General features: G+C 42.1%; 1 protein-coding gene across 3 annotated transcripts in view; it reads left to right on the top strand.

Annotated features, from left to right (window-relative positions):
* The window catches only part of CANT1 (calcium activated nucleotidase 1), an 847030-nt gene that overhangs the window by 693981 nt on the left and 125734 nt on the right, over positions 1-27315 (top strand). For all 3 annotated transcript variants that reach the window (XM_044084991.1, XM_044084989.1, XM_044084990.1), the window contains one exon: positions 19672-19875. In XM_044084991.1, coding sequence (XP_043940926.1) covers positions 19672-19875 — 204 coding nt within the window. The remainder of the gene's footprint in view (positions 1-19671; positions 19876-27315) is intronic.

Raw genomic sequence — 27315 nt, 5'->3', positions numbered from 1 at the left:
ATCATATGCTGTCCCAGCGGGTGATAGAACTACTTCCTCCTTCCCAGGTGGGAAATGTATTTTATTCAAGGATGGTTTAAGTGCCAAAGAAAAAAGGAGACCAGTTCTGGATCTTTCTTTCTTAAACCTCTTTGTGATGATGCCCAAGTTCAAAATGTTGTCACTTTACAACCTGTTACCCCTTCTTCCTCATTCAGATTTCCTGGTAACACTAGATTTTAAAAATGTGTATCGTCACATCCCTATTCATCCAGACTTCGTGTTTCTTAAGGCTTTCTGAGAATGTATTGCATTATCAGTTCTCTCTGCCTTACTATTTGGACTGTCTATTGCATCATCAATGTTAACAAAGTGTCTGGCTCCAGCTATACCTCATGGCAGGCTAAAGGGTATCCACATTTTCAAAGTGTCAAAAATGTCTCTCTTGGATGAGTGATCCCTTAGACATGCTGGGATTCCAAAAGAACATTCAAAAGTTTTTTTGACTCCTTGCACAGGATTGCATTCCTGAGCTACCAGTTAAATGTGTCAGTTCAAATAGCTTTTCTTCCACAAGAAAAAAGTAGATCTATCATGATCTATTTCTTAGATTTTCTACTCGCAGTTCAGTCACAGTAAGGAAATACCTCATGATTTGGGGTCTCATTGCATTTACAATTCTTTGTTTTTTTCAAATCCCAGTGCTAGAGTTTGTCAGAAGTAAAATCACTTGGAGACAGCTAATATCCTTAAATCCAGGTCTCCGCTTGTTCCTCCCTGTTCCAAAACAGTCACCAGAGACATCTTAGACTTTTCTCTGGGAGCAGTTGCAGGAGAGCTAGAAATGCAAGGTGTGTGAGACAACAAGGACAGATGGAAGCACGTAAATATGAAAGAGATACTTGCCCTGATCAAGGGACACTAATCTATGAATCATCTTTTATCCCTGGGACCTCTTCAGGTTGCTACAGACAATGCCACAGTCATGTGGCACATCAACAAGCAAAGGGAAACCAGTTCATACCCTCTTTGCAGACTAGCCATGTTAACTTGGGATATAGCTTCACAGGACAGTCTCACTCTACAAGCATCCTACATTTTGTCAGAGCAAAACTGTGTGGCAAGCAAGCTGAGTAGGACAAGGCCGTCTCGAATGGAAACTAGATCAGGGGTCTTCCAAGACTTGATCCATTTGTGAGCAGTTCCTCAAGTAGACCTGTTTTCCTCTCTGAACAGCCAGCTGACAGGATTCTGTTCCAGAACTCCAGGCAAGAAGGCCTGGAAGACTGATGTCTTTTCTTTTCTTCGGACAGGAATGTTCCTGTATGCTTTTTAACCCTTTCCACTGATATCCAGGGTAATTCAGAAGATTCAGAAGGAATCCCTAAAGTCCTTGTGGTGACTCTCTGCTGGCCTAGGCAACAGTGGTTCTTCTTTCTTTTGGAAATGGCCTGGGACAAATACAACAAGCTTCCTCACTGATTGGATCCACTCAGATAAGATCACTGGTGTTTGATACACCCTTGACCCACAAACAACTTCAGCTGACTGCCTGGATGATAGGTTCTTAATTCTCTTTAGGCACCTTTTTACTGAGGACGTGCAGTAGGTTCTAATGGAGGTAAGAAAGACTAGTTAGTGCCAACAACATAACCAGAACCCATTCAGATCTACTTGTACTCTGGTTCTACAATATTTGTGTGTTATTATCCTGTTGTCTTTCTTACTTCACTATTAAGGTTCATTTCTTATCCATTTCAGTGTCTCTGCCCATGGATCCCCCTCCTTCAGTACATTCTTATGTCAATTTTTGAAAGAGGTTTTGTGTAAGAGTCCTCTAAGAAAATCGGTGCCCCCTCCTTGGGATCTTAATTTTGTGTTAGAGAAGTTAACACTTGCTCCAGTTGAACCAGCAGTCCTGGCTGACTTCAAGTTCTTAAAGTGGAAAACAGTTTTACTGATTGCTGTGACCTCTTCAAGAATAGTGTTTTGAGTTGCAAGTTGTTATGGAGAGTTAACCTTGAATCATTTTCGGCAGGATTTCTTTGAGAACTTATCCTTCTTTTATACCTAAAGTGGTATCCAGGTTTTCTTTGAGCCAAACTATCCATTTCTCCATTTTTTTTCCTTCACTTAAAAGTGAGGGAGAAAGGATACTCCTTACTTTGGATGTCCACAGATAACTCTTGTACTGTCTTGACAGAATTAAATCTCTCAAATCATCTGATTATTTGGTTATGCCTTGTGAAGGTAACAAGAAAGAATAACCTGTGTCAAAGCATACTGTTTCTAAGTGGTTGTTTAAGGCTATTACCCTGTGTTATACTCAGCACAGCGAAACTATTCCAGAAAGGGTCAAGGTCCAGTCTACCAAGGCTTTGGCTTCATCTATGGCTTTTTGAAAAGGATTGGATTCTAGAAGTAATTTAGAAACAGCAACTTGGTCCTATATACATACTTTTACAAAGTATTATAAACTTGATTCCTTCTCTAGGTCTAGAACAGCCTTTGCTGGGTCCATTCTCCAGTTAGTCCTGGACTCTTCTCCCTCCATCTCCCAAATGTAGTAAGCTAGGGTCATCTACCCATATAGTGAAGTCTACTGTGCTAGGGTCATCTACCCATATAGTGAAGGCTACTGTGGCAGTGATCAATATGATGAACATTGTGTAAGTAAACTTACCATAACAGTAGATGTTCAAATGATCACTGCTGCAGGTAGCCCTTCCATCACCATTGTTTTCTGGTGTGCTGTTTATGCCACGGTGGAACACTTATTTTTTGTTGTTCCTAGCACTGTCCTTTCAGGGCTCAGCCACCCTCTTTGTGTTAGTATGAAAGCTCTGAAGGGCTTGGCACCCAGACCTGTCTTTTTAGTTTGCTCAGCTCGACCTGCTTGACAATTTGGGTGTGTGGAAGGTGCCCTGAAGCTTTGGAAGCTGTAAGGTTGTTATAACCTTAGCAGGATATAACCCATATAGCTATAGCTACTGCAGCAGTGGTTATTCAAACTTCTACTGTTATGGCACTTTTACTCACACAACTGTACTTTCAGCAAAGGAATAAGACATCAAATAGGCTGGATCTTTCATGGCTGAAAAGGCTAGACACACCTACACAGAGAAGTCTGTAAGAGACTGAGTACAGAGAAAGGGCTTCCAGTCTCTTCTGATAACTAAAACTCCAATGTTGTCTTTTCCGTCCATCTCAAGCTGTGTTTTTTTTGATTTGACATCAGCACCTTCAGAATTTTCACTCCTGGTGTTCCACCTCCTCTAACTTTAACGCCCTGCTTTAACAGATTGTCCTTGTATGTCATTTGCTGCGATCACAGCCAGTTCATGGTCCAAGAACTTCTGTGGATAAGTGTATTTTTAAATGATATATCCATCTTTGTTATTGGTATAAAAAATTCCTTTCTTAACTATATCTATTGCTGTATGTTGTCTTTAGTAGTAATTGTAGCAGTTGTACTGATAGTTGTAGGGTAGTTGCTAGTTTGCATTTAGTACTTGTATTTTATATTTCTGTTAGTATTTTCTACTGCAAAATGGAAAAAGCTGTGAGATTCATAAAGTACATTACATGGGGAGAAGCTGTCCCCAGAGGATGACCATAAGTGTGTCTGTTAATTGGATACAGTGCACCTAGATATTGAGTGCCAGTCCTGACCCACTTTTGGTGCCAGAGCTCCAACAGCTAAGAGGGAAAAGATGTTTAATAAGCACACTGCCTTACTGGCATATGGGTAGTAGTGCTGTGCTACCTCTCCTCTGGCATTCTACCAAAGCTTAGAGTCCCTCCCACTATCTGTCTGTGAGTGTGATTGACCAGTCAACTGGCAGTACAGGGACTGCCTTTCAGACACCCATTCAGGAGAGAGAGAGAGTTATTCATATCCTTTCTTCTCACAGAAGCTATCCACTAGAATGGGTTATTCCAGGAAGTGAAAGAGAGTCTTTGTTTGGGCCTCTTCCAAGGGTTTGGATTCCTATTCTGCACCCATGGATGCTATCCTGGATTTCCAGGTTGGTCTTTTTCAGCTATCCTGGATTTCCAGGCTGGTCTTTTTCACTTGGATCTCAAGTTTTGTCTACCATTAAAATTCAGTTGACCACCATTTCTAACTTTCACGTTGGCATGGATAGTATACCCATGGTGGCCGTTAAAATTTCTAAGGCTTCTCTGAGAAGCACCTGTTTATTACATCCACCTGATCATGATCCATTGTCTCTTTGGGACCTCATTCTGCTAGTGCAAGTTCTCATCAGACCTCTCTTTGGACTGATATCCAGTTTCTTTACAACTCTCATCTTGGAAGACACTTTTTCTGGTAGCTGTTATATCAGCAGGAAGAGTGAGCTTCAAGCACATTCCCCTTTCCCCCTTATCTGTTTTTTCTCAAGGATGGTGTTAACTTAAGGACCAACCATTCCTTAATGCCTGTGATGGCCACCAACTCTAATTTAAATCAGACAATTCGTTTACTTGTTTTCTTTCCAAATTTCAGTAACAAGGTAGAATATTTGCTCCATTGTTTGAATGTCCATCATCGGTTGAGAATTTGTTTGGACAGAATAAAACATTCCAGAAAATCCAACCAGAATTTTATTTCCTTTTCCAAAACATGACTTGGTAAGCCAGATGTGTTGCTTTGTGAACTAATGTCTGAGGTTTCTTAATCTTTACCCTGTGAGGCTTAAGCAGTGTTCTGTTAACTTCAGAGTAAGTTGGTTTAGTGGAAGTGATCTGTGCTATGTGTATGCATTATGCTTACTTGATTGTCTTCTGGGGTGAGAAGGTAGCCTCCAAGTTAAAAATGCTTACACCTCTTATATACTGATGCTGAACATGTTGGTCACAGTGCCAGTGCCAATGTGCCTGGCCCTTCAGCAGTTGTTACCAGAGTTCTCAGAAACAGGTCTGTAGACAGTGCCAACCTCAACATTGTTAATGCAAGTACATTTACAGCAGTCTCTTCCAGTGCCCCTTTTCACTCTAGTGTCAGCAGAATTTTTACAGTTGCAGAGCAACCACTTTGTTAACACTTGGCTATCCTATTTGACATCTGGCAGGACAAAGGCAACCAGGGTCCTTTACAAAATCCCTCCTCAACCATGGCAGCCAAATGTGCTTCCTTTTAGTCTTCAGACTCGCCACCTTTAAAGGGAGCAAAGAAATCCACATGCAGTGTGCAACACATTGACTCCCCTACAGAGTCACCTACCTCAGATGTTGATGGGCGTGTGGAGATCCCCAATCATCCCCCATTATTATCACAATTTTTTAGAGGTTTTTGAGATGATGTCAGTGGATAAAGTGGCCTACAAATCCTAAAGCATCCCTTCAGAGAATGTTGCAAAAATATTGTGGTACATCTAGCAATACGTTTGGGTGGTTCCTCTATTGTTGGACATGCTTTTGGTGTCCAATAATGGTTTGTGGGAAAATTTCAGTACATTGGCTCCAGTTCTAGGGAATCCTGATGGGAATTTATGACTTTCTAAGTACTGGAACTTCTGTTTGAAGATTTCTAAGCCACATACTTTACAACAGCTGCCTGTAAGTCTTCAGCCCCCCACCCCCACCCCACCCACAGAGTCCTGCAGTCTACCCCTCCCCTGTAAGGAATATAAGGCTATGGATCATTTAGGGAAACATGTTTATGTCGTCCCCATATTTTGTTGAGGGTCATAAACTGTGCATTGTCCATGACTGACTTCCAGTAATAACTATTAGACAAAGTGCACCTTTTTCTGGTGCAGGTGCCAGATAGACCAGTTGGTTGTTGTCTTTTTACTTTCAAAGCTCATGATGAAACAGCCTTCAGCTCCACTGAAGGTTAAATCATATTCATTGGATCTAGTATTGAGATGTACTGGCATACCTGGCTCAAGCTCACTGATTTTACTGAGGATATTATGGCGGCCTTTATGAATTTCCCTTTTAAGACCGCTGCTTTTTCAGTCACAGAGTGAATGTTGTCAATCTTCATTTATCCTTGCTGTTTGGGACTGTGTTCTGATTCTCGAAACCGGCTTGGCCGTTATAACAGTCAAAAACTCTGGACCTAAGTCTCTACCCAGAATACTCCTCTCCAGATTACCTCAGATCTCATTTGCTGCTCTTGTCGCAAAATGTGTCAGCCAAATTCTGTCTCCGCTAACTAAAACTTTTTTCATAGTACTCTTAAAAAAAAAAAATATATATATATATTTTCTTTAAGAATATATACTTCAGATACTTGCGTGCAAAGGATCATTTATTTAGATATATATATCTTGATATATGTCTAGTTTAGTATTGCTCTACCCTTTTTTTCCATACTTGTTCTGTCCTAGCTCTCTTTTAACAATTCAGTGTTCTTCCCTGCCATCATTGGTAGTTTTTCCTCATTTTTTTCATACCTTGCTATCCCCTTACTTTCCACGAGTGAGTGTGCCTTTTCCTACCTACTGGTAACCTGTTTCTAACATCGTTGGTAGTACTTTCCCTCTCTACCTTTTATGTAGTTCTGGCCTAGCATTGCTGGTAGCCATTCCCTTTCTGTGTGTGTGTGTGTGTGTGTGTGTGTGTGTGTGTGTGTGTGTGTGTGTGTTTTTTTTCTCCATTGCTGTATGCTGGTTATTGCTTTTCGACTTTAACATGGTGGATAAATCTAAAGGGACCACAGGATTTAAACAGCATCAGGATTGTGGTAGGAAGATGCCCAACTCAGATGGGCATTCTTCTTGAGTCTACTGTTTGGGTCCATTGCATTGCAACAAGATTGTGCAATTTGTCAAGCGTTCAGTTAACCAGACCTTAGTAGAATGCTAACACAAATTGACTCTAAAAGGTTGATTAAGTCTTCCTTTGAAGAGGCTGTGTCCAAGTCTGGCATTTCCTCACCGCCATCTCCTTCTAAATCGGAACATGGACAGAAGAGGAGTCATTTGGTGCCAGCTTTCCTTGGATCCAGCAGACAAGAAACACAAATCTTCGGCTCCCACATCTTCTGCGGAACCGAAGTCAAAAATTAGGAAACTTTCGGAACGGATTTCCTTGGCACCATATGCAGTAACTACCTTGGCACCACAGGTCTCTGTCATCCATTTCGGTACCGACTATTTTAGCTTCCCTGTCGGTACTGGCTCCACCTGTGACTCTACCAGAAATTTTGGAACCAGTACCTCCCTCGGTGCTGAAACCAAATATCATTAATGCACCAAGGATAAGATATTCACCTTCTATTGACACCTTTGTGGGACAGCTCCCTAGTCCATTTTTAGAAACACCAGAATCCCCCTCAAGTTTCTCTGTCCGTTCCTCCATGAGTCTGGCTGAAGTCAACGTCGTGAGGTTGGTGGATCAGGTCTTAGTGGCCAGGGGTCTTTCTATCTCTTCCCAGGCCCAACTCCCTTCTGGAGATGGGACTTTCTCCCAGGATTCCACCAAACTTTCCTTCACTATCCTCCTCTGCGGGCTTGTAGCTTACTGTTCCGATTCCTCCATTTCCAGCTGCTCCGGTGCCGACAGCCTTTACCCCTTCGGTTCCAGGATCTGGTTTGAGTTCCTCGGTTCCATCGGAACCAGTGGACTCCCAGGGCTGTATCTCTGTTGCCAGATCCAAGGGTCTCAGATCGGCTCTAGTTTTTTATTTGGGGTCATCCTTGACTCTTGGAGCTTCATTTGACATGGGCTATGTCTCAGCTTCTGCTTTGGGGGTAGGTTTCTCTGAACGAGGTGGGACCACGGTTCTGAGGTTGTCTTTCTCTGTTCCAGGCTCCCATCCCTCTTCAGGGGAACCTGCCTTCTAGGTTATGGAGGGGGCATTGGCCTCTACAGGTTCTCAGCTGGCCCCTCCCATATAGGAGCATTACCCTAGGACTCCCTCTCTCCCAGAGCTGTCCTCAACCTCCACACCCAGGCAACGAGCACCAAAGCTGTAGGATACCCCTGTACAGAGCCCCTCTTCTTCCACCCTGGAAAAAGATATGTAAGAGGCAAGACTTAGATTCCCCAAAGGAATCTGTCACAGAAGACATACACTTTGATGATGGGGAGGGTTCCCCCTCAGTCACCCCCTGAAGATGTCACTTTTGGAGACATTCTAGAAATTCTAAAACAAAGGGGTGACTCGAAGCCCAAAGACTCAACGTCTAGGCAGTCGGTGTACCTGCACCCAACTACTTCTTGGGTGACCCCTCCTGCTGATGACCTTATTAAATTGATCGTCCAGCAGGCTTGGAAGGCCCCTGACTCTGTAGAGCCAATTCTCAGGAGACCAGAAGAAATTATTTCAGCACTGGAAGACTATCAGCATTGGGCTAAGGGGTTAGCAGTAAATGCCATGGTGGTTGTGGCGGCCACCAAGAAGGAACTTGCAGAAGAGAGTTCCACTGTTCATCCCCCTAATCGATAGTCCATGGCAATGGACAGATTTGGAAAGCAAGTCTATGCATCATCAACCTTCGCTTTAAGGTCCTTGAATTTTATGGCACATTTTATTAGGCTCCAGTGGGATCTGGTCAAGGAGTTGTCAGATACCCTTGCAGGAGCTGTGTCTGAGGAGGTCCAAGGTAAAGTGGCTTCCTAGCTGGCTGCCCTGGAGTCTATTTCCATGAGGATCATCGAGCCTGCAGCAGAAGAGATGACTAGGGCAGCAGGATCTGGCATTAACATAGGACAACACACCTGGATATGCTTGTGTGAGTTTGTAGAGCCATTTAAGTCTTCTTTCGTCAATGCTCCTTTTGATGGATCTTCTGTGTTTGGCCCCAAAGTAAGAGAAGCATTAGCCAGGTGTGAGAAAGATGGAAAGACCCTCACTGCAGTGGGCATACATTTTTCTGCTCCCCAACAGTCCTACTCTAGGAACCAGAGGAGCGGGAAGATGTGGTTCAAAAAATCTCAAGGGCCTTTTCACGACACACATGGCTGTAGCTCTCCTCTGGGTAGAGGGGTGAGCTCCAGTGGAAGACGCTGACCCCATTGCAGAAGTGTCCCAAAAAGTCAGGGTTCCAGAGATTCTTTTTCTGGGATACCCTAACAGTACTCCTGAAAGGAGGCCTGGTTGCTTACCTCTGGAAGCAATCAGGGAAGATTCTCTTTGCACTCGAAAGTCTGGAGACAGATAACTTCAGATACTTTTGTGCAAAGGATCATTGCCAGAGGTTACAACATCCCCTTTACTCTCAATCCAGCATCAAGAAGACGACTTCCCAATGTTCCACCAAATGAGAGGTATAAAGCAGCCCTGGAAATTCAAAAGCTGCTACAAAAAAAGTCATCCAAGAAGTCCTGCCAGACCAGATAGGATCCAGATTTAACTCACAGTTCTTTTTGCTGCCAAAAAAAGATCTCCGCCTTCTGATCAGATTTGATCAGCAAGCAAAATTCTGGATGGTCATGTTCAGTCTATCCTTCCCTTCTTAGAGGAAGACAATTGGATGTGCTCTGTAGATCTTCAGGACACGTATTACCACGTAAAAATGGACAAGCGTTCCAGAAGGTTCCTCCACTTTTGGCTAGGAGCCAGTCATTTTCAATTCAGAGTGCTGCCCTTTGGCCTCACCACAGCCCCCATGGTGTTCACCAAGTGTTTGGCAGCAGTGACAGCTCTCTTGAGATTTCACTGATTCTGAGTGTTTCTTTATCTAGACAACTGGCTCATCACTGCTCCTACCAAACTTCTACTGCTTCAAGCAACAGATTTAATTTTACGCATTTTTGCTCATCTGGGCGTTAAAGTAAATCATTCAAAATCCCAACTAAACCTGACTCAAGATTTAGAATTCATAGGAGCCCACCTAAATACCAACATAACTTCCCTTCCTCTATGCAGACTGCAGAAGATGAGCTCCCAAGAGCAAGCCATTCTTTTCAACGACAAGGTTCCTATGCTTTTAATTCTTCAAGCTGTAGGATCAGTGGCTGCAGCCATCACCTTCGTTCCACTAGCAAGGTTTCACATGAGATTACTGTAGTGGCTTTTAGCATTCCAGTGGTCCATCCTGACACATCCAATGATACAACACATTTTAATCACCAGTTATTGCAAGAAAGACTTACTCTGGTGGATGGAATCTGAGGAAAGCCTATTAAGCCGTCCCTTCGTTCCACCACAGCTGAAGGCCATAGTGACTATTGATGCCTCCCAGATGCGGTGGGGGGCATTATCTGAACAGGGCAGTCCAAGGCACTTGGTCCCTAATGGAGGCCAACCTGCATATCAGTGTTCTGGAACTGAGGGCAGTGCTCTTAGCATTGCAAGCCTTCCAAGCTGTCCTCCTTCTAGGAATGATTACAATTCAATTGGACAATATTTCAGTAGTTTGGTACATCAGCAGTTAGGGCAGAACTAAGTCTTGCCCTCTGTCGCAAAGCTCTCAGGGTGTGGTAATGGGAGATATTCTCAAACTGCTTTCTGATAGCAATACACATCCCGGGGAGTTTGAACGTGATTGTGGACAAATTGAGCAGATACATTCTTCTGTCTCACTAGTGATCTTTTAATCCCAGAGTGGAAAAGGAGGTTTTCTGCCACTGGGGCCAGCCTTGCTGCAACCTTTTTGCATCATCCCTGAACAACAAGTGCAGCAGCTATTAATCCCCCCCCCTCAGGGGAAGTTCCTAAGAGACACTGTCCTTCATGATTGGCCCTCGGAACTACTCTGTGTCTTTCTCCACTTTCCACTGATGCCCCTTTTCTTAAAGAAAGGCATGAGATTGAAGAGCAAAGTGATCCTCATTGCCCCATTTTGGCCTTGTCAAGTCTGGTTCCCCGTTCTGTGGCCTCATGTAATTCACTGTCCATGGACTCTGGACCCAATTCCGGATCTTCTGTCTCCCCCACAAGAACTGGTGCACCCCAGTCTTCAGAACCTCAAGCCTATGGCTTAGTTCCTTCAATTCCATTGATTGCCAGGCAGAAAAAATTATCATCTCCAGTTCAAAAAATGTTATTGACTTCTCATAAACTTCCCACCAGGAAGCTTTACCACAGCAAATGGAAAAGATTTTCCTTGTGGGCACATAATAATGGTCTTAATCCTTTCTCAGCGCCAATTGAAAAGTTATTAGAATTTTTAGCTATGCACTTCGCACAAGGAGCCTCTGCTTCTACAGTTAAGGTTCAACTAGCTGCTATTTCCAGTTTCAGTAATGGCTTTGGAGATCATCTTCTCATCTCCCATAAATTGTGTAAATTGTTTATGAAAGGAACCTTACAGTTGAAACCACTTTATAAGGATCCTCTAGTTCCTTGGAATCTGACTATGGTTCTGCAGTCTTCGGTCCTTTCCCCCTTTAAACCGGCAGCTTCCTGTGACTTAGTTTCTTTCATGGAAGGCCATTTTTCTGATCACCATTACGCCTTCTAGACAAATTTCCAAAATACAAGCACTATCTTCGAAACCTCCATATTTAAATTTTCATAAGGATAGGGTTTGTCTAAGAAGCAACCCATCATTTCTACAAAAGGTGGTCTCAGAAACGAATATTAATCAATACATTGACTTATCTGTTTTTTCCCAAATTTTTCCAACAAAGTTGAATATTGCTTGCATTTGCTGGATGTTTAAAAGCAATTACATTTCTACCTCAGCAGAACTAAAGAATTTAGAATAGTGAACCAATTTATTTGTCTCATTCACCGGTCCTTCTCTGCAGAAGTCTGTTAAAAAGTCACCTTGTCAAGTGGTTAAGACTGCATTACTTTCATCTATAAAACAAAGAATCACCAGTTACCAACAGCCGTGAAAGTGCATACTACTAGGACAATAGCCACATCTGCTGTTTTCCATTCCAAGGCTTCCATGGATGAAATATGGAGCAGCAGTAACCTGGACTTCTCCGCATACCTTTATCACTATTTACAAATTGGATCTGGTCTCCAGGGGAAGTGTGTCCTTTGGCTCTATGGTTCTCAGGAATATCCTTCCATAAGGCTAGCTGGGGACTCTGTCTCAAATGTTAAGGATAAATGAAGATTGACAACATCAGATAAAGAATTTATGTACTTACCAAAACATCCCATCTGTGTTGTTCTTCATTTATCCTTGACACCCCACCCTTCTTCCCCCTTCTGCTGACTGTTTGGGAGATTGGACACTTGTCCTGTTTATTTTATTATGTATGACCTTGGACATAGCCTCTTCAAGTCTATGTAGCTATTCTTTTGTCTTACTATGTAGCTGCAAACTTGATCTCGGGTAATCTGGAGAGGGTTATTCTGGGCAGAGATGTAGCTGGAGAGTTTTTGGCTTGCGCGAGCTGTTATAACAGCTAAGCTAATTCCGAGAATCGGAACAGAGTCCCAAACATCAAGGACAAATGAATATAGACAACACAGATGGAACATTATGGTATGTACATAACTTCTTTTTTCTGTATGTTTAGCCCCCTCCTTCTCTGTTGCCCAAGGTCTTAACTTAAGATCATCTGGGACAGACCCAGAAATGTTGCTGATGATTTCCTTTTGGCTCAGGCAGCGTTGGTTCCCCCTTCTGTTTCATCTGGCCAGGGGCAATCATCACAGGTTACCTCACAGATGCATCACCTCACATAGGCTCTCTCATTCACCTTTATCTGTTCACCGTACATTTGACTCTTTGGATGATAGCATTTTGATCCCTTGTCAACACCAGTCTTCTGAGAACGTGCTTTAGCTTTTGCAGGAGGCCAGAAAACCCACTACTAGAAAACCTCATGTTACAAAATGGAAAAATGTTCTCACTGGTGTCACAGACATGAACAGGAGCCTCATTTAATGGGTATTCCTACTGTTCTTTCTTATCTGTGTGAGTTGCCCAATTATGATCTGGCATATTCATTTGTTAAAGCCCGTTTGTCAGCCATTTCTGCTTATCTAAACTTGGATCCACCACTTTCCTCTAGGTTTGAAGTTAACAATTAAAGGCCCCCTTCACATTAGGCCCCATAGAATGCCAATTCCATCTTGTGGGGACCTTAATTTTATTCTGTAAAAATTGGCTTTGCCTCCTTTTGAACCCGCAGTTTCCTCTACCCTACAATCCTGCATTTGTAAGACTGTTTTGTTGGTAGCTCTAACTTTTGCCAAGTGGGTCTCTGAACTCCAACTTCTCATGGCAGTCTCCCCTGTTTTTTTTTTTTTCACAGTGTGGTCTCCTCAACAGCTGTTTGTAGCAGTCTTTCTTTTATGCCCTGGGTGGTCAGTGACATGTTCTTGAATTAGTCCAGTCACCTTCCTTTTTTTCCCTTTTCCCTCAGAATTCTGGTGAGAGGAATCTACATTATTTATTTATTTATTTATTTATTTTATTTATTTATCTACATTATTTATTTTATTTATTTATTTATTTGTTTATTTAATTATTTATTTATTTATTTATTGGCATTTGTTTCTCAGGAAAGTCCACTGGGCTGAAAGAACACATTTTCAGTGGAGGCCCAGGGAGAAAAGCTCCGCAAGGCAGTTTTAATACATACAAGCAGTGTTAGCAAAATGGAGTGATATTAAGCAAACAGCAGAGTAAAGTGATATACATATATAATATGTACAGTAATACAGTTTAAGGGTACATACTAAACAAGTAGACTTGCTGTTAAACATTTTTAGTGATAAACAGTCATCTGCAAATATTTACAAGGTAATCTAGGAGTTGCAGCCATCATAAATGGTGCAGGGAAGAGTGAAATTCATTTATTGACAGATAGTTAGGCAACAATAGATAGTAAGTCGTCATTAGATGAATAATAAGGTTGATATGACTTAGGGTGGGGGAATCAGGTTATAGGTGGTTGGGAATTGGGACATCTGCATTGCCAAAGGTGGAGAGGTGTTGGTGCAGTGATTTTTTTGAAGGAGCGATATTGCTGGAGGTTCTGCCAGCTATTGGGAGAGAATTCCATAGCTTGGCAACAGAAAAGGAATAAATCATGTCACCAGCTGAGAGTTTTGGTTTGTGTACTTGAAGGAGTTGATTTTCGGATCTGAGTGGCCTATTTGGGTGGTAGTGGGTTAAAATGGAAGATAGGGCTGGACAGTCTGAGGGTTTGTAAATGATTTTATGTGCTGTGGTTAACTGTAGATAGATCAGATAATTTGGAAGTTTAAGCCAGTTAAGCACTTGTAGGGAGATGCAGTGGTGGGAAGAGTGTTTTTTGTTGGTTGCAAACTTAGCAACATTGTTGTAGCAGGACTCAGGCTTGTTTTTTAAGGAGTACTGGATGTTGGTAAGGAGAGGAGCTCCATACAGGAGAGATGGAAGGAGAAAGGTAGTGGTGAGGGTACACATAGTACAGCAGTTAAGACAGTGTTTTGTGCCTGCAGAGGGTGCCTAGTTTTTGGTTTGTTTTTTTAATATTATTGTGGATGTGGAGGTCGAATGTCAGGTTTTCAAGTATAACACCTAGGACTTTAGTGTGGGAGATGGCCTTTATAGTGGTATTATTTTGAGAAAGGATGATGGAATCTGACTTGACAGGTTTTTCTTAGAAGTAAATATTAGCAGTTTGGTTTTGTTGGGGTTTAGTGCTAGGTGATTATTGGCCATCCACATTTCAGTGGCAGTAAAGGCATTCTGAGTTATTTGCAAAAGTTCTGATGTTGAATTAGCAGAGCAAGTAATGGTTGAATCGTCTGCATATTGTACAACAAATGAATTAGTAAGGGTGGAATGGAAGTCATTTATAAAGATACTGAAAAGAAGGGGTCCTAAGATAGAGCCTTGGGGAACACCTGTTAGAGTCAAGGAATGGGGAGAATGAGTTGAGCCATTTAGTAGATTGTTGCCTGCCTGTTAGGAGAGTTTACTGAGGAGTAGCTGGTGGGAGACCATATCAAAATCCTTTGAGAGGTCAAATATAGAGTGAGGATACAAATTTTCCAGTGTGTCTGGCTTGATTGCCTGTGTCCATAAAGGAAATAAGAGTAGTAGTAGTGCTATGACCTGGCCTGAACCCATGTTGAGTTGGGGAGAGGAGCTGGTTTGATAGTAGTGCAGAAGTTGATAGTGGATACATTTTTGAAGGATTTTAGAGAGAGGGGAGAGAATAACTATGGGTTGGAAGTTAGAAATGTTGGTATTATTACATAACCTTTGTGGAGGGGAAGAATATAAGCTTTTTTCCAGATAGTGGGAAGATAAGACTCTTGGAGGGCTCTTTTGAGAAGTATGCTAATTGGATAGGTAATGATTCTAGCTGACTTTTGGAGGAATTCTGGTGGTATATTTTCAGGGGCAGTGAAGCTAGGTTTCAGTTTGAAGAGAAGTTTGGTTATAGTGGTGATGGATTTGGGGGAGAAAGAGAAGGAGGGAGGGGAAGGGGTGGCAGTATCCTGAGAGGAATGTGTTCATGGAAGAAAGTTGGTATTAGAATTAGTTTGGGAAGGTGTTAAAAGTTTGGCTATAGTTTTGATGCCGAGAGTTAGAGGATGGCTATTTCACAGATAGTTTTCTCAGGGAATGGGCAGGGGTTGTGTTTGGTGCCAGGGTTTATTATAGATGAAATGGAGTTCCAACATTTCTTTGGATTTTGTTTGTGATCCTTTTGGAGGCTTAAGTAATATTTTTTTTCTGTCAGATATGACTAGGTGCTTAGCTTGATTACAAAGTTGTCTAAATTCTCTGAGATCAGTGGGTTTCTTGTACTTCTGCCATTTTTTCCACATTTTGTCCCTTGCAGTCATGATTTGCTTGGTAGCTTTAGAGAGCCGTATGGCATGCTTAGTTTTTTTTTTCTCTTACAAGGGCTAGTTTGTTTAAGATGTTGAAAAATGCGGAGTTGAAGAACTCAACAGCCTCATCAAGGGGCAGACAGACGTTTTAGTATATTTCAATTGATACTGCTCAGATTTTCATTAAAAGTTAAGGGATTAAAGTTACTTAGATTTCTACTTTGTTTATATTGGTATTGGCAAGGTATTGTGTTGGTTTTACAAAGTATATAGGCTGGTAAGTGATCACTAATGCTGCAAGGAAGTGTACATGCTGCTGAAATTTTATTTCAGTCTGGCAATAGTATCCAGTCAAGAACTGAACCAGATTCTTTATTTCTGTTGGGTCTGATTATATCTGTTAGTAGTTGTGTAAAATCGAATAGGTTAATATTAGATAATGGAAACTGACCTGCAAAATCATTCCAATTTGTTTATTTTGCCTAGGATAATTGTTTCATTATTTATGTTTGATATCCAGGCAAGAATATATTCTAGAATGGGAATATTGTTTCCCAGGGGGATGTATAAGACTATGATGCAAAGGTACTTGACATTGTTCAGTTTGAAGAGTGATGTAAGTATTTCGGCTGTGAAGAAATAAGGAATAAGATTGAAATATGGGACTATGGTGAGGCTGTTAGGAAAGCATATAGCTATACCTCCTCCTTTTTTCCGGGGTCTGTCTACTCACAGACAGGCATACCCTTGGGGAAGGAATTCTGAATCCTTTAGTTAGGGTTTCGGCCAAGTTTCTGTAGCAGCTAAAATATCTGGTATATTTCGGGATATCCAGGTATGGAAATCCTGGTATTTTGTTTCTGATGCGTTGGAGATTGAGTGTTGTGAAATTTAGTGATTTATGTGAACTAGGGAGGTTGGCAGTTAGTTGGGTGGGTCCTATGTTTGGGTAGATATCTCCACATAGGAATATGATAGATTGCTTGTATAAGTAAGTGAAAGGGGGAGGTGTCTTTTTGCATCACTGTCTATGCCTGTATGATTGGGAGTGCTTTTGTGGGAGGGAAGAAGTTTTAGTTTGGTGTATAGGAGTATGTCAAGTGAATACAGGCTGGCAGATCTGTCTGAGTAGCTACAGGGAGATAAGAATTGTGTGGAAGTTGTAGGTGTACTTGTTTGAGGTGTATAGGCTGTATGTAAGGTTGTCAGAAGAGATGGGGAACATAGTAGAAGGGCAAGCAGGCAGAGTGGAGAGATAGGTGTGCGAATGGAGAGCACATTGGATAAAGTAGAGTGCAAATTAGATAAGATGTACTTTGGGATAGTTTTGTTGGTGGTAGTATACAAGTAATGTTAAGGCTGTGGATGGAAGGTGTAGTGGTTAATCTAGTGTGAGGATAGTAGATATTGTAGAAGTGGTATCAAAAAGGGTGAGTTTTATTATTGGATGAAGGTAATGTAGGGGTGTTAAATGCTAATGGGTGATTGGATGGGAGGGGGTTGATTTGTTATTGAATACTGGAAAGGGGTGGGACTACCGAGAGAATAAATGAAATTGATGCTGGGGTGGGTGGGAATGGGGGTAGAGTAGGGGAGCCGAGTGAAGCCTGAGCAATAGCGAGGGCAGAACAGAGCGGGAAAGACCTTTGTTTGGATGTGTGCCAGAGACTATCAGTAAGTGAAAAGTTTATCTCACTGCTGCAAGGTGTGATTATGCTAGGCAGGTTTTGTAAAGGTAACTACATATCAGCACAGAGAAAATTCTAAAAGCTAGCAAATACCAACATAGATGAAAGGAGAAGTCAAGGAGAGGGATCTGGTTGAGAAGAAGAGACCTGGAAAGTAAGAGTTGAGAGTGTAAGACTGAGCCAGAATACTAGTCAATGGAAAGATTCTAAGCAGTGGAGTTATATTAAGAAAGTGAGAGGGGATGACATACTTTAGATTTGCATAGACAGCTCCAATATCATTTGGATAAAAGTAAAGATGTTAGAAAATCTAAGCAGCTGTCTGTTTCCTTTCATGCCAAGAAATGAGGTGTTGCTGTTTCTATGCAAACCATCTCCTCTTGTATATCTAAGGCAATTTATTTTTGTTATTCTTTTCATGGTAAGCAACTTTCTTCTTTGCTCATGCTCATTCCAACCAGGCAGTAGCCTTTTCTGGTGTTTTTTCAAGGGTCTAGATGCTAGTTCCATTTTGGAATCTGATGCTTGGTATTCTCTTTGTTCTTTTACTAAGCACTACAAGTTGGATGAAGTATCTACTAACGGGGCTGTTTTTTGGGAGGGTCCTTTGGTTGCTTCCTCCTCCCATCTTGTATAGTACATTTTGTTCTCTTCCTTTAGTAAGGAGTATTGTAGCAGTGATAAGGAAGGACATAGTACAGTTGTGTAAGAGCTTTACCATAACAGTAGATGCCCTACTTTTCACTGTTGCAGTATACCATCCCTCCCTCCCTCTTCCCCCTTCTTAGTCTCTGTTTTCTTACTCTCTGCCCAAGGGGTCCTCTTTCTCCACATTCTGGATGCATATGCTTTTTTCCTTTTGTTAGTCTTAGGTTGTTTTGGTTCTTCTGGGGCAATTCAGGTCTGAGGATTAGGTGTCCATACTTCAGTTGTGTAGCTTACCTCCTGGACATAGGACATATATCTGACGTATGGTGCCTGGAAGAACCTAAGGCTTTGGGATGCTGGCTGGATGTAAGGCTGTCCAACAGTGAAAAGTAGGACATGTACTGTTATGGTAAATTCTTACACAACTGTACTTTATAAAGCAGACCATTATATAATAGCTATATAAATGCATTGATTTCTGCTATAAGTGCATTAAGATGCTGAGTATGATGGTTGGAGCCCATATCACCAGATCAGCAACTAGTAATTCACTTTTTTCTAAATGTTACTGCCAAGAGTATCTGTGATGCTATTACTGGGATTTCCATTTACATATTCTGTAAGTATTAACTACTGAGTGTCCAGTCTAAAACTAGAGTATAATTTGCTTTGCTTTAGTCGCACTTTAATACATGTTGTAGACCATTCAGCCATTTCTGGAAGTTGAAGAAACTCTTTTTGGCACTGATACCACACACCTATAACTTCTACATCAGTTAATTCCGTTAGAATGTGTATACTATAGTAGGAGATTCTTAAATACAGGATCATTGCAGCAGTGATCGTTATGGTGACTCTGTTGCAGTTATATGAGAATGCTAGCAATAAATTTGTTCGTAATATAATTAGCTTGGTTTGTACTAAGTTCACATTATAAGGCATTTTGACTTTCAAAAAGATCATTTGTTGGTTATCTTGCTTCTATTCATCTGTCTGCAGCACTGCAGAAAGGAAAAAAAGCAGGGTGATGACACATGATGTAACCATTTATAGTTAAGTTATCCATAATGGCCATGGCTTGGGACTTTATTTCAGTATGCTCAGAAACATCCATTTGGTGAAAAGTATTAGGCCAAGGGACTGATATATCTGATGGTGGTTTCCAAGTCATTTTATAATTTTTACAGCAATGATCCTGTATGTGAATGTCTGTTCTGATGGGTATACTTAAAACAAGTATACTTTCCTACTTTTGATAAAGTTCTGGCTCCTGAGCGCTATAAAGTTGGCACTTCAAGAGTATGTGCTAGAAACTGTACAGAAGATTAGGAATTACACATACTTTTTATGTATTTATTTATTTATTTTACATTTGCAGTATCCATATTCTTAGTTGTATTCCTCTATCAAACTGTTGCATGTAGTCATTTAGGTGGTTACAGGTGCGAAGAGGACAAAACCTCCCCCACCAAAGACATAGATGAAAACATATCACAAAATACCATTTCTTTGTCACGATTGTGACTCCGTATCAACCTAACTGGTTACTAATCTTGATTAGGTTCAGCTATTGCCTGTGTACTAAGAACTCCAGAGTGTTATAAAATCTTTTAAGTTGGCATTTCATGTCAGATGACAGAAAAAAAGTATATGTTTCCGTAACTTTTGCTGAGGAGAATCAGTAAACAACTTTTTTTTTTCCTGGTGGTCTAGGCTTTAAAGCTGAGTGGCTAGCAGTAAAAGATGAGCACTTGTACGTGGGGGGCCTGGGTAAAGAATGGACCACCACGACTGGTGAGATTGTAAATGAAAATCCTGAATGGGTGAAGGTTATTGGCTACAGAGGGGATGTCCGGCATGAAAATTGGGTATCTAACTACAATTCATTGAGGTCGGCAGCTGGCATCAACCCACCAGGTAAGGAAACGTACCAGTTTAATATCTGATTTAGTTGAAATTTTGGCATTTTTTAGAAAAGTATAGTGTAATTGTTACGGCAGTTAAGGATCTGTATTGCAGTTATATTTACTCACTTTCCCTAATCTTGCTGTGTAGTTTCCTTCACAAATAGTTAATACATTTGGCTGCTTAATAGTTAGGACAGTCCAACAGATAAAGTTTATTGTTAATGCTACCAGTATTTATAAAGTTCCAAGGGTGAGCCAGTAGTGTCTTCTTGCTCCCCCAAAGTAATAGGATTGCTACACATCCAGATCTATGTAGGGCATTCCCAGTTTAGAATACTTTGACACATTTTCTACAGCAGCTACACATGGGGCATTGAACATCCTGTTTTTAGCAAATTCCTCCAAATTCCATGACCCTACAAAGTGCTGTTTGTAATTCATCTTTATTTTGAACCTTGAGCATAGTTGCAGACTCAAAGGATATATTTTCTTTTATTTTTTTAAACTTTAAAATTGAATTGACTTTTTAGTTGTCACATTAGAAACCACCCCAACAAGGAAATACACCCCAACAAGGAAATAGTCATGTTTTCTCTGTTACACATGATTTACTTACTGTTTGATATGGGTTGAGGTAGTGTCAGTATGTCAGAGCCGCATAGTCGACAGATAGTACTTTTGTGTACCTTCTGACTTTGCACCAGAAAATATAAAGGAAAGGCACAGAGTCAGAGACAGAGAACAAAAGTAACAGTGGAAAAAGCAATCTGAGTCTGTACTGGGGCAGAAGAAATTGAATCCAGTGTGTGTGTCTGTGTGCATGTCCTGAGCTGCTGCCATGGAATCTGCTACCACTTTACAAGCGAACAAAATTTAGTGAAAGATGAAAGGTAAGTAAGCTACTACATCCATACTAACATTTTTTGTGGTTTACTAGCAGCTAGTGAAAGTTCTAATGGATTGAAAGAGGGGAAAGTTTTTTCTCACTGAACTTCAAAGTGGAAAGAATTGCCCATAGACAGTTTTCTACACTGAGTAAGCCAACTCCTTGTCCTGCTAAGACAGACTTGTTGCAACCTTTGAATGAACCCACTTCCCATCCAGACCATCAGACCTCAGGTGTAGGATTTAGCAGAGTTTGCCATTTTGGCAGTTGGTGACATTCTTCCTGAAAATTCCTTTTCAGGCATGAAGCCCTTCTTCTGACTGAGACATTGTCACAGTCTCCACATATACTTTGGTCTACTGGTACACAACTTAAACCACCACAAAGGAATTTTTCCCTTGGTACTACATAACATTACCTGGCAGTTCTTAAAGAAAAAACATTCTTTATGTCACACAGTGGCATTAACAATGCTGTAAAGACACAGTACCTAGAAATATACTGTTTTGGACTATTTTTACATCACACACAACTTTCAGTATCCCAAAGTGTTTCCCTATTCCAGCTGACAACCCTGTATTTGGAAGATGAACAGAGGTGTTATGAAATGTAGACAACCCTTCCCAACTATAGGTAGATGGTGTTGCTAAAAGAGTGGCAGACAACAAAATGTCAGAGTGAAATGCAGGCCAGAAGGCCGCTAGAATAATATTACTAAGGCCATAAGTAGCCCTTGCAATGTCAGTGTAATACAATGTCAGTGTACCCTGAAACTTTATCTAGGAGGGGAAGTCGGCAAGAGTCAAGTGGGATAAGCCGATTCTTCCACTAGAACAGCGGGATTACCCAATTTGAAGGGGTATTTCAGAGCTACACAGTTAAGACTCCTATACATAGCCAAGCAAAAAACTATAATTCAAAGTGGAAAGGGATGATGATGAAATGGAGGGAAGCTCAAGAAACAATGAGAGACTGGGATTTTGGATGCAGGCCTTTAAGGAGAATAACAATCATACAGAATATTATATCCGTAGAGTAGCAGAAAGTATTCTAAGAACTAAACCAACAGGGAAGGGAGAAAGGAGATTAGGGATGACTGCAATTAGGGATACAGACAGTAGGCAAGAGAAAACTCTCAAAGGAACCAAGATATTTAGAGCAAATAACTAGAGAGGGAAAGATGATAGAATGAGAAGATGCCGATAATTTATTTGGACTGCAGGTTAGAGATTGCCTTCCCTATCAGGGATTGATATCAGAGCAAGGAAAAGAGAATGAAATGGGGGGGGGGGTTCTAAACAAAAGAACAGCACTGGTAGAGGATTTACTAGAATCTAGAGCAGAAGCTGTCATTAGAAAAGGAATAATTAGTAGAGTATATAAAATATTACATGATAACTATAAGAATCAATCAGAGGAGTTTAGAAAGGATTGAAAAGAGAAATTGGATAAGCAATTCACAAAGAAACAATGGGAGGATATATGTATGTCTCCCAAATATGCAACAAAGTCTAGAAGATTTAGGATTAATGCCTGGAAATGTTTACATAGATACTTTTATACCCCAAATAGTCTCCAGAGAATTTTTCCTCAGGCAGACAGCAAGTGTTGAAGGTGTGAAGGGGAAGAAAGAGGTAATTGGGAACATTTTTCTTGGAGTGCGGTGAGTTGGCAGACTTTAGGAATTCCCTGCGGGATGCACTGTTGGAGATGCTGGGTGGTCAGATTGGTCTGATGAGGGAGATGATTTTTCTGAGCTATCAGGGGCGACTCGTGCTATAGCAGCCCCCCCACCTGTAAAAAAGAATAAAATTCCCCCCACTGTAGAAAATAAAAAATCAAATTAAAAAAATTTTGCGAGTAGTCCCAGAACTCCACGCATGTGTGCTTAGTTCCTGACTGCTGTGTTAGGCAGTCCTGACCTCCACACACACATTTGAGCTTCAATCCTGAACTACAGACTCTCTTAGGCTCTGTTAGGCAGTCCGGATAGGGAAGGCAGGAAACTCCGCCCTGCCAGCCCAGATGTCTGTGCAGTGACGACCGCACAGACCAGAAGAAAACCAGACTGCATTGCCCGCAGGTTGGAGGTTCCAGCCTACTCACGTCGAGACCCAGGAAGCCTGCACAGGCTGTTATGGAGGACAGATGATTGTCAGGCTGCTGCAGAGGACAGAATTTAGGTGCCATGGAGGATCTGCAGGTGATCGTCGGGCTGCTGCAGGACTTATCTGCCATGGAGAATCTGCAGGTAGGGTGTGTGTGCTGCAGAGGACAGAATTGCTACCTTAGCTCAAGGAGGAGTGTGTGTAAGTGTGTAACGTGCCCCAGGTGCTACATTGTACTGGGTACTCAATAAGGCTTGAACCCTGTACCTTGAGCCCAAGTGACAAGAGCCTGAATTCCCTACCCACCACCATTAGTAAAACATTTACAGATTTTTGCCTCATATTTGTTCTGTTCCTCATAAAATCTGTGGTTTGTGTATTTTTGTGTATTTTTGTTACTTAACACAGCCAGTGGTGCATTGGTAGCATTGTTGCCTGACCGCTACAGGTTGTCTGTTTTGATTCTTGGCTGGGGTGCCTTCTGTGTGGAGTCTGCATGTCCTCCCTGTGTTTGTGTGGGTTTGTTCTGGTGTCCTCAGTGGATATTTGTCCCTATTTTTTGGACTGTATTCCCCCATTATTGGCTTCGTCCAGGTTTTTTGTGCCAAGATTGAGAGCTATGGTGATAACTGAACTCACTGAATATGTTTGGGAGCTGTATTCCCCCATTATTGGCTTTGTTCAGGTGTTTTGTGCTAAGATGTTGACAGCGATGGTGAGAACTGAATTCACTAAATGGTAGCCATTTAAGTTTCAGTCTTCCTTTCATTCATAAAACAGATGATTTGGCATAGTGGTATGTTGCTCTGACTGTTTTACACAGGGTCGTGAGTTCAATCCTTGGCAGTGAAATGTATGGTAGTAACACAGCATTTTATTCTAACAACATTACAACATTATACAAGCAGTGTTTAAAATGTATCCCCATTTTTTGGTCCCCCCCCCACACACACACACATTTTGGATTTTTCCAGATTTCTTGTGCTGCAAAGTTCAGAGATACAGCTGAGTGTCAAGTAGATTTTACAAAAAGCTGAGAACTTCAAGGGAACAAAAGTTTAGTGCTGCTTATGCCGAGTCTGCTTGTGTTGTTAATAGCGCAATAGGTAGTGTCCCTACTTTTGATGCAGAAGGCTGTGGGTTCTACTCCCACAGTAGGTAGATGCATTGCTCATACTGTAGTGTATTGTAAAGGGGTGGATGCTGCAGTCCTTTTTGGTGAAGATACCTAGTAACTATGAACCTGATGTTCATCGTGTTTCACTGTTGCAGTCATCACTGTAGGGTTCTTCCTGCCGGCAGGCAGCCCTCGGTCGGCCAGAATCCAAAAGTCTGGGTCCAGCATCGGCTGTTCAGTCATGCTCCCTGACGTCAGAGCACCAGGAGTACAAAGCTGCCAGCCATGCCATGTTCTCCAGTCTTCCTTGCCGTGCGGTGGAAGCAGTTCGCAAGTGCCGGTCGGCTGACTCCTGATATTTTTTCGTGCTTCAATCCGAAGACTGACTTCTTCTTCTCAAAGCTAAGTACCCCGTTGGGGAAACTTTTTTCTTACTCCATTCCGATGTCAGAAAAAGTTAATTGTATTTCTTGTGGGAAGCAAATACCTCATAAGGATTTCCACTCTTACTGTATTCCTTGTTTAGGCCCTGACCACGACGTAGCTAGTTGTCGGTTTTGTGCTAGATTTAACCAACATACTATTAAGCGGAGGTACGATTTTGCCTTTCACTACTTTGGCAGGCGATTTAATTATAAAATGTCGTCAGACACGCTTCCGACTACCGGAGTTCACAAACGAAGCAAGGATAAGGACAGGCCTCCGAGGTCCAAATCAGATGATGGTTTACAAGCAGAGCCAGCTACAGGTTTGGCCGTCGTCAGTGAGGCGCTTTCACAGCCCCTGTCATCGGCCATTTCAGAACAGATTGCCGAAACGGACTGCCATGAGGAGCCAACTAGGCCTTTGAGTACTCCAGCTGAAGGACCTTCGGACAGTGCTCCCTCGGATGGGTCCGGAGCCGCTGTGCAGGTACCGGCTTCTGAGGGGGTTTTCAGGCCTACAATGCTTCTGATAAAGGCAAAGACAAAGGCGAAGACTCCTTCTAAATCAAAGACACCAGCCCAGGCCTCTTCTGATCCGGGACCCAAATCTCAGAAACAGCTGCTTAAAATGGCGGAGGACTTACTAACCATGATTAGGGGTTCACATCCCCCTCCAGACAAAAGGCCAAGGCAAGAATTGGATTATGAATCCTCTGATCAGGCATCTATTTCTTCAGTGTCTTCCTCTGAACAGGAATATGCTTTCCCTCCTTATGAGGATTCTGATGCTGAGGAATCCATTCCATCAGCTTCTCCCCCTGAGGATTTTTCTTTTGGGGAAACTTTACATGACATGAGGGAATGTTTTCACTGGGAAGGACAGGAGTACTCTGAATTTAAGAGAAGGCTTAAGGATTTCCTTCTTCTTCCCCAACATTAGACCCCTGGCTATTCCTCCTATTTTGGATATTGTGGATGATGCCTTTTCTGAGGATAATTTAACTCCTGACTCCTTTCCTACAGCCCCTGCTAAGCCTGACAGATATTACAGGGTCCCTGACTCCCACCAGTTCCTTTATAAAAATCCTGCTGCTGATCCAGAAACCATTTCTCAGGGTCCTAAGGGTGTTAAGGCCGCCTCTGCTAAAAACCCTATTCCATCAGATAAGGATTCTAGAGCTTTGGAAAGATGGGGCAAAAAAGTGTATACTTCTGCTACTTTATCTATTAGGGCTTTAAATTGTCAATTTCATATGCTAAAATATCAGCAATTTCTGCTGTCTGTTATGAAACAAAAGCTAAGTACCATTTCTGCATGTGCAGATAATAAGGAATTACACGATTTGATACATGCTACTGAGCAAGTGGGGAAGCATGGCTTACACTGTGGTTTTGATGCCTTGGAGGCTTCATGCAGGGCGGCTGCCACTGGCACAGTCATTAGAAGGCATGCTTGGTTAAAGGAACAAAACTTACCTGATCAAGTGAAAGCAAAGTTACTGGATGCTCCTGTTCAGCATAGACAGTGGAGTGCTTCCACCCCCAGGGGTGGAGAGGACAGACCTCAATCTTATAGAAAACAGGCTCAATGACTCCCCCTGCATGGCTCAAGGAACCTCTCTCCTGAAAGCCACTCTAGGAGGAAAACTCTCTCTTTTTCAACAAAATTGGGCTTGCATAACCCAAGACAAGTGGGTTCTGGATGTAGTTTCAAGAGGTTACAAATTCCACTTTCATACCTTGCCAAGACCAAACGGATGGCCGGACCTACCAAAACACCAATGGGCAGATGCATTAAACCAGGTGGGATCCCTCATGGCTATGAGGGCCATAGAACTGGTTCCACAATCAGAGACGGGGCAAGGCTTTTACTCAAGGCTCTTTCTAGTTCCCAGAAAACAAAATTCATGGAGACCCATCCTGGATCTGTCAGTCTTAAATACTTTCCTGGAGATACCAAAGTTCAAGATGCTTACTCTGCAGCAGCTCCTGCCAATGTTGAGCAAAAATGCATGGATGGTGACATTGGATTTAAAGGAGGCTTACCTACACATCCCTATCAGACAGGAGTGCAGAAGCCGGCTCGAAACATTACCAATTCTCTGCGCTGCCCTTTGGCTTGTCTACTGCGCCCAGGGTCTTCACCAAGTGAAGCACCAGTAGTAGCTTATTGCAGACTCAAGGGAATTCAAATTTACCCTTATCTGGACGACTGCCTTATTCAAGGAGACAGCAAGGATGTCTTACTCCAGCACCTGGAATTTGTTCAAAATCTACTCAAGTACCTGGGATTCACTGTGAACATAACAAAGTCAAATTTGATACCCACACAACAGATAACTTTTCTGGGTGCTCTTCTAAACACAACAACCCAGATGGCATTCCTGACATCCGAAAAACAACTACGGCTGGCTTCAACTTTCAAAACCTTGGCGTTAATGTCTCAGCTAACTGCAAGGAAATTCCTGCAGGCTTTGGGTTGCATGGCCTCCTGCATCCTTCTCATACCATATGCAAGACTACATATGAGAAAAATACAATGGTACCTAAAAAGTGTATGGTCCCAGCATTGCCACAGTCTAGACACACAGATTGCTGTCTTGCCTTGCCTACAAAAGGAATTCCATTGGTGGACCATGGCATGTCTTCACAACAAAGGGAAAGCCTTCTGTCTGCCTCCAGCCAACCAAGTGTTAACTACAGACGCCTCGGATTACGCATGCGGAGGCCACTTGCAGGGGAAAGGCCTGCAAGGTTTTTGGACAGAGGATCAGAAGCACCTACATATCAATTTAAGAGATGTTAGCTGTACAGAATGCCCTCTTGGCTTTCAGGGATCTTCTACAGCCAGGACAACTACTTATACAGACAGAGACAACACCACAGTTATGTGGTACATAAACAAGCAAGGGGG

The sequence above is a fragment of the Protopterus annectens genome, chromosome 10.part0, assembly GCF_019279795.1.
Source record: "Protopterus annectens isolate FY-2018-M chromosome 10.part0, PAN1.0, whole genome shotgun sequence".
In the NCBI taxonomy this organism is placed as follows: domain Eukaryota; kingdom Metazoa; phylum Chordata; order Ceratodontiformes; family Protopteridae; genus Protopterus; species Protopterus annectens.
This window is presented reverse-complemented; position numbering and strand designations above follow the sequence as displayed.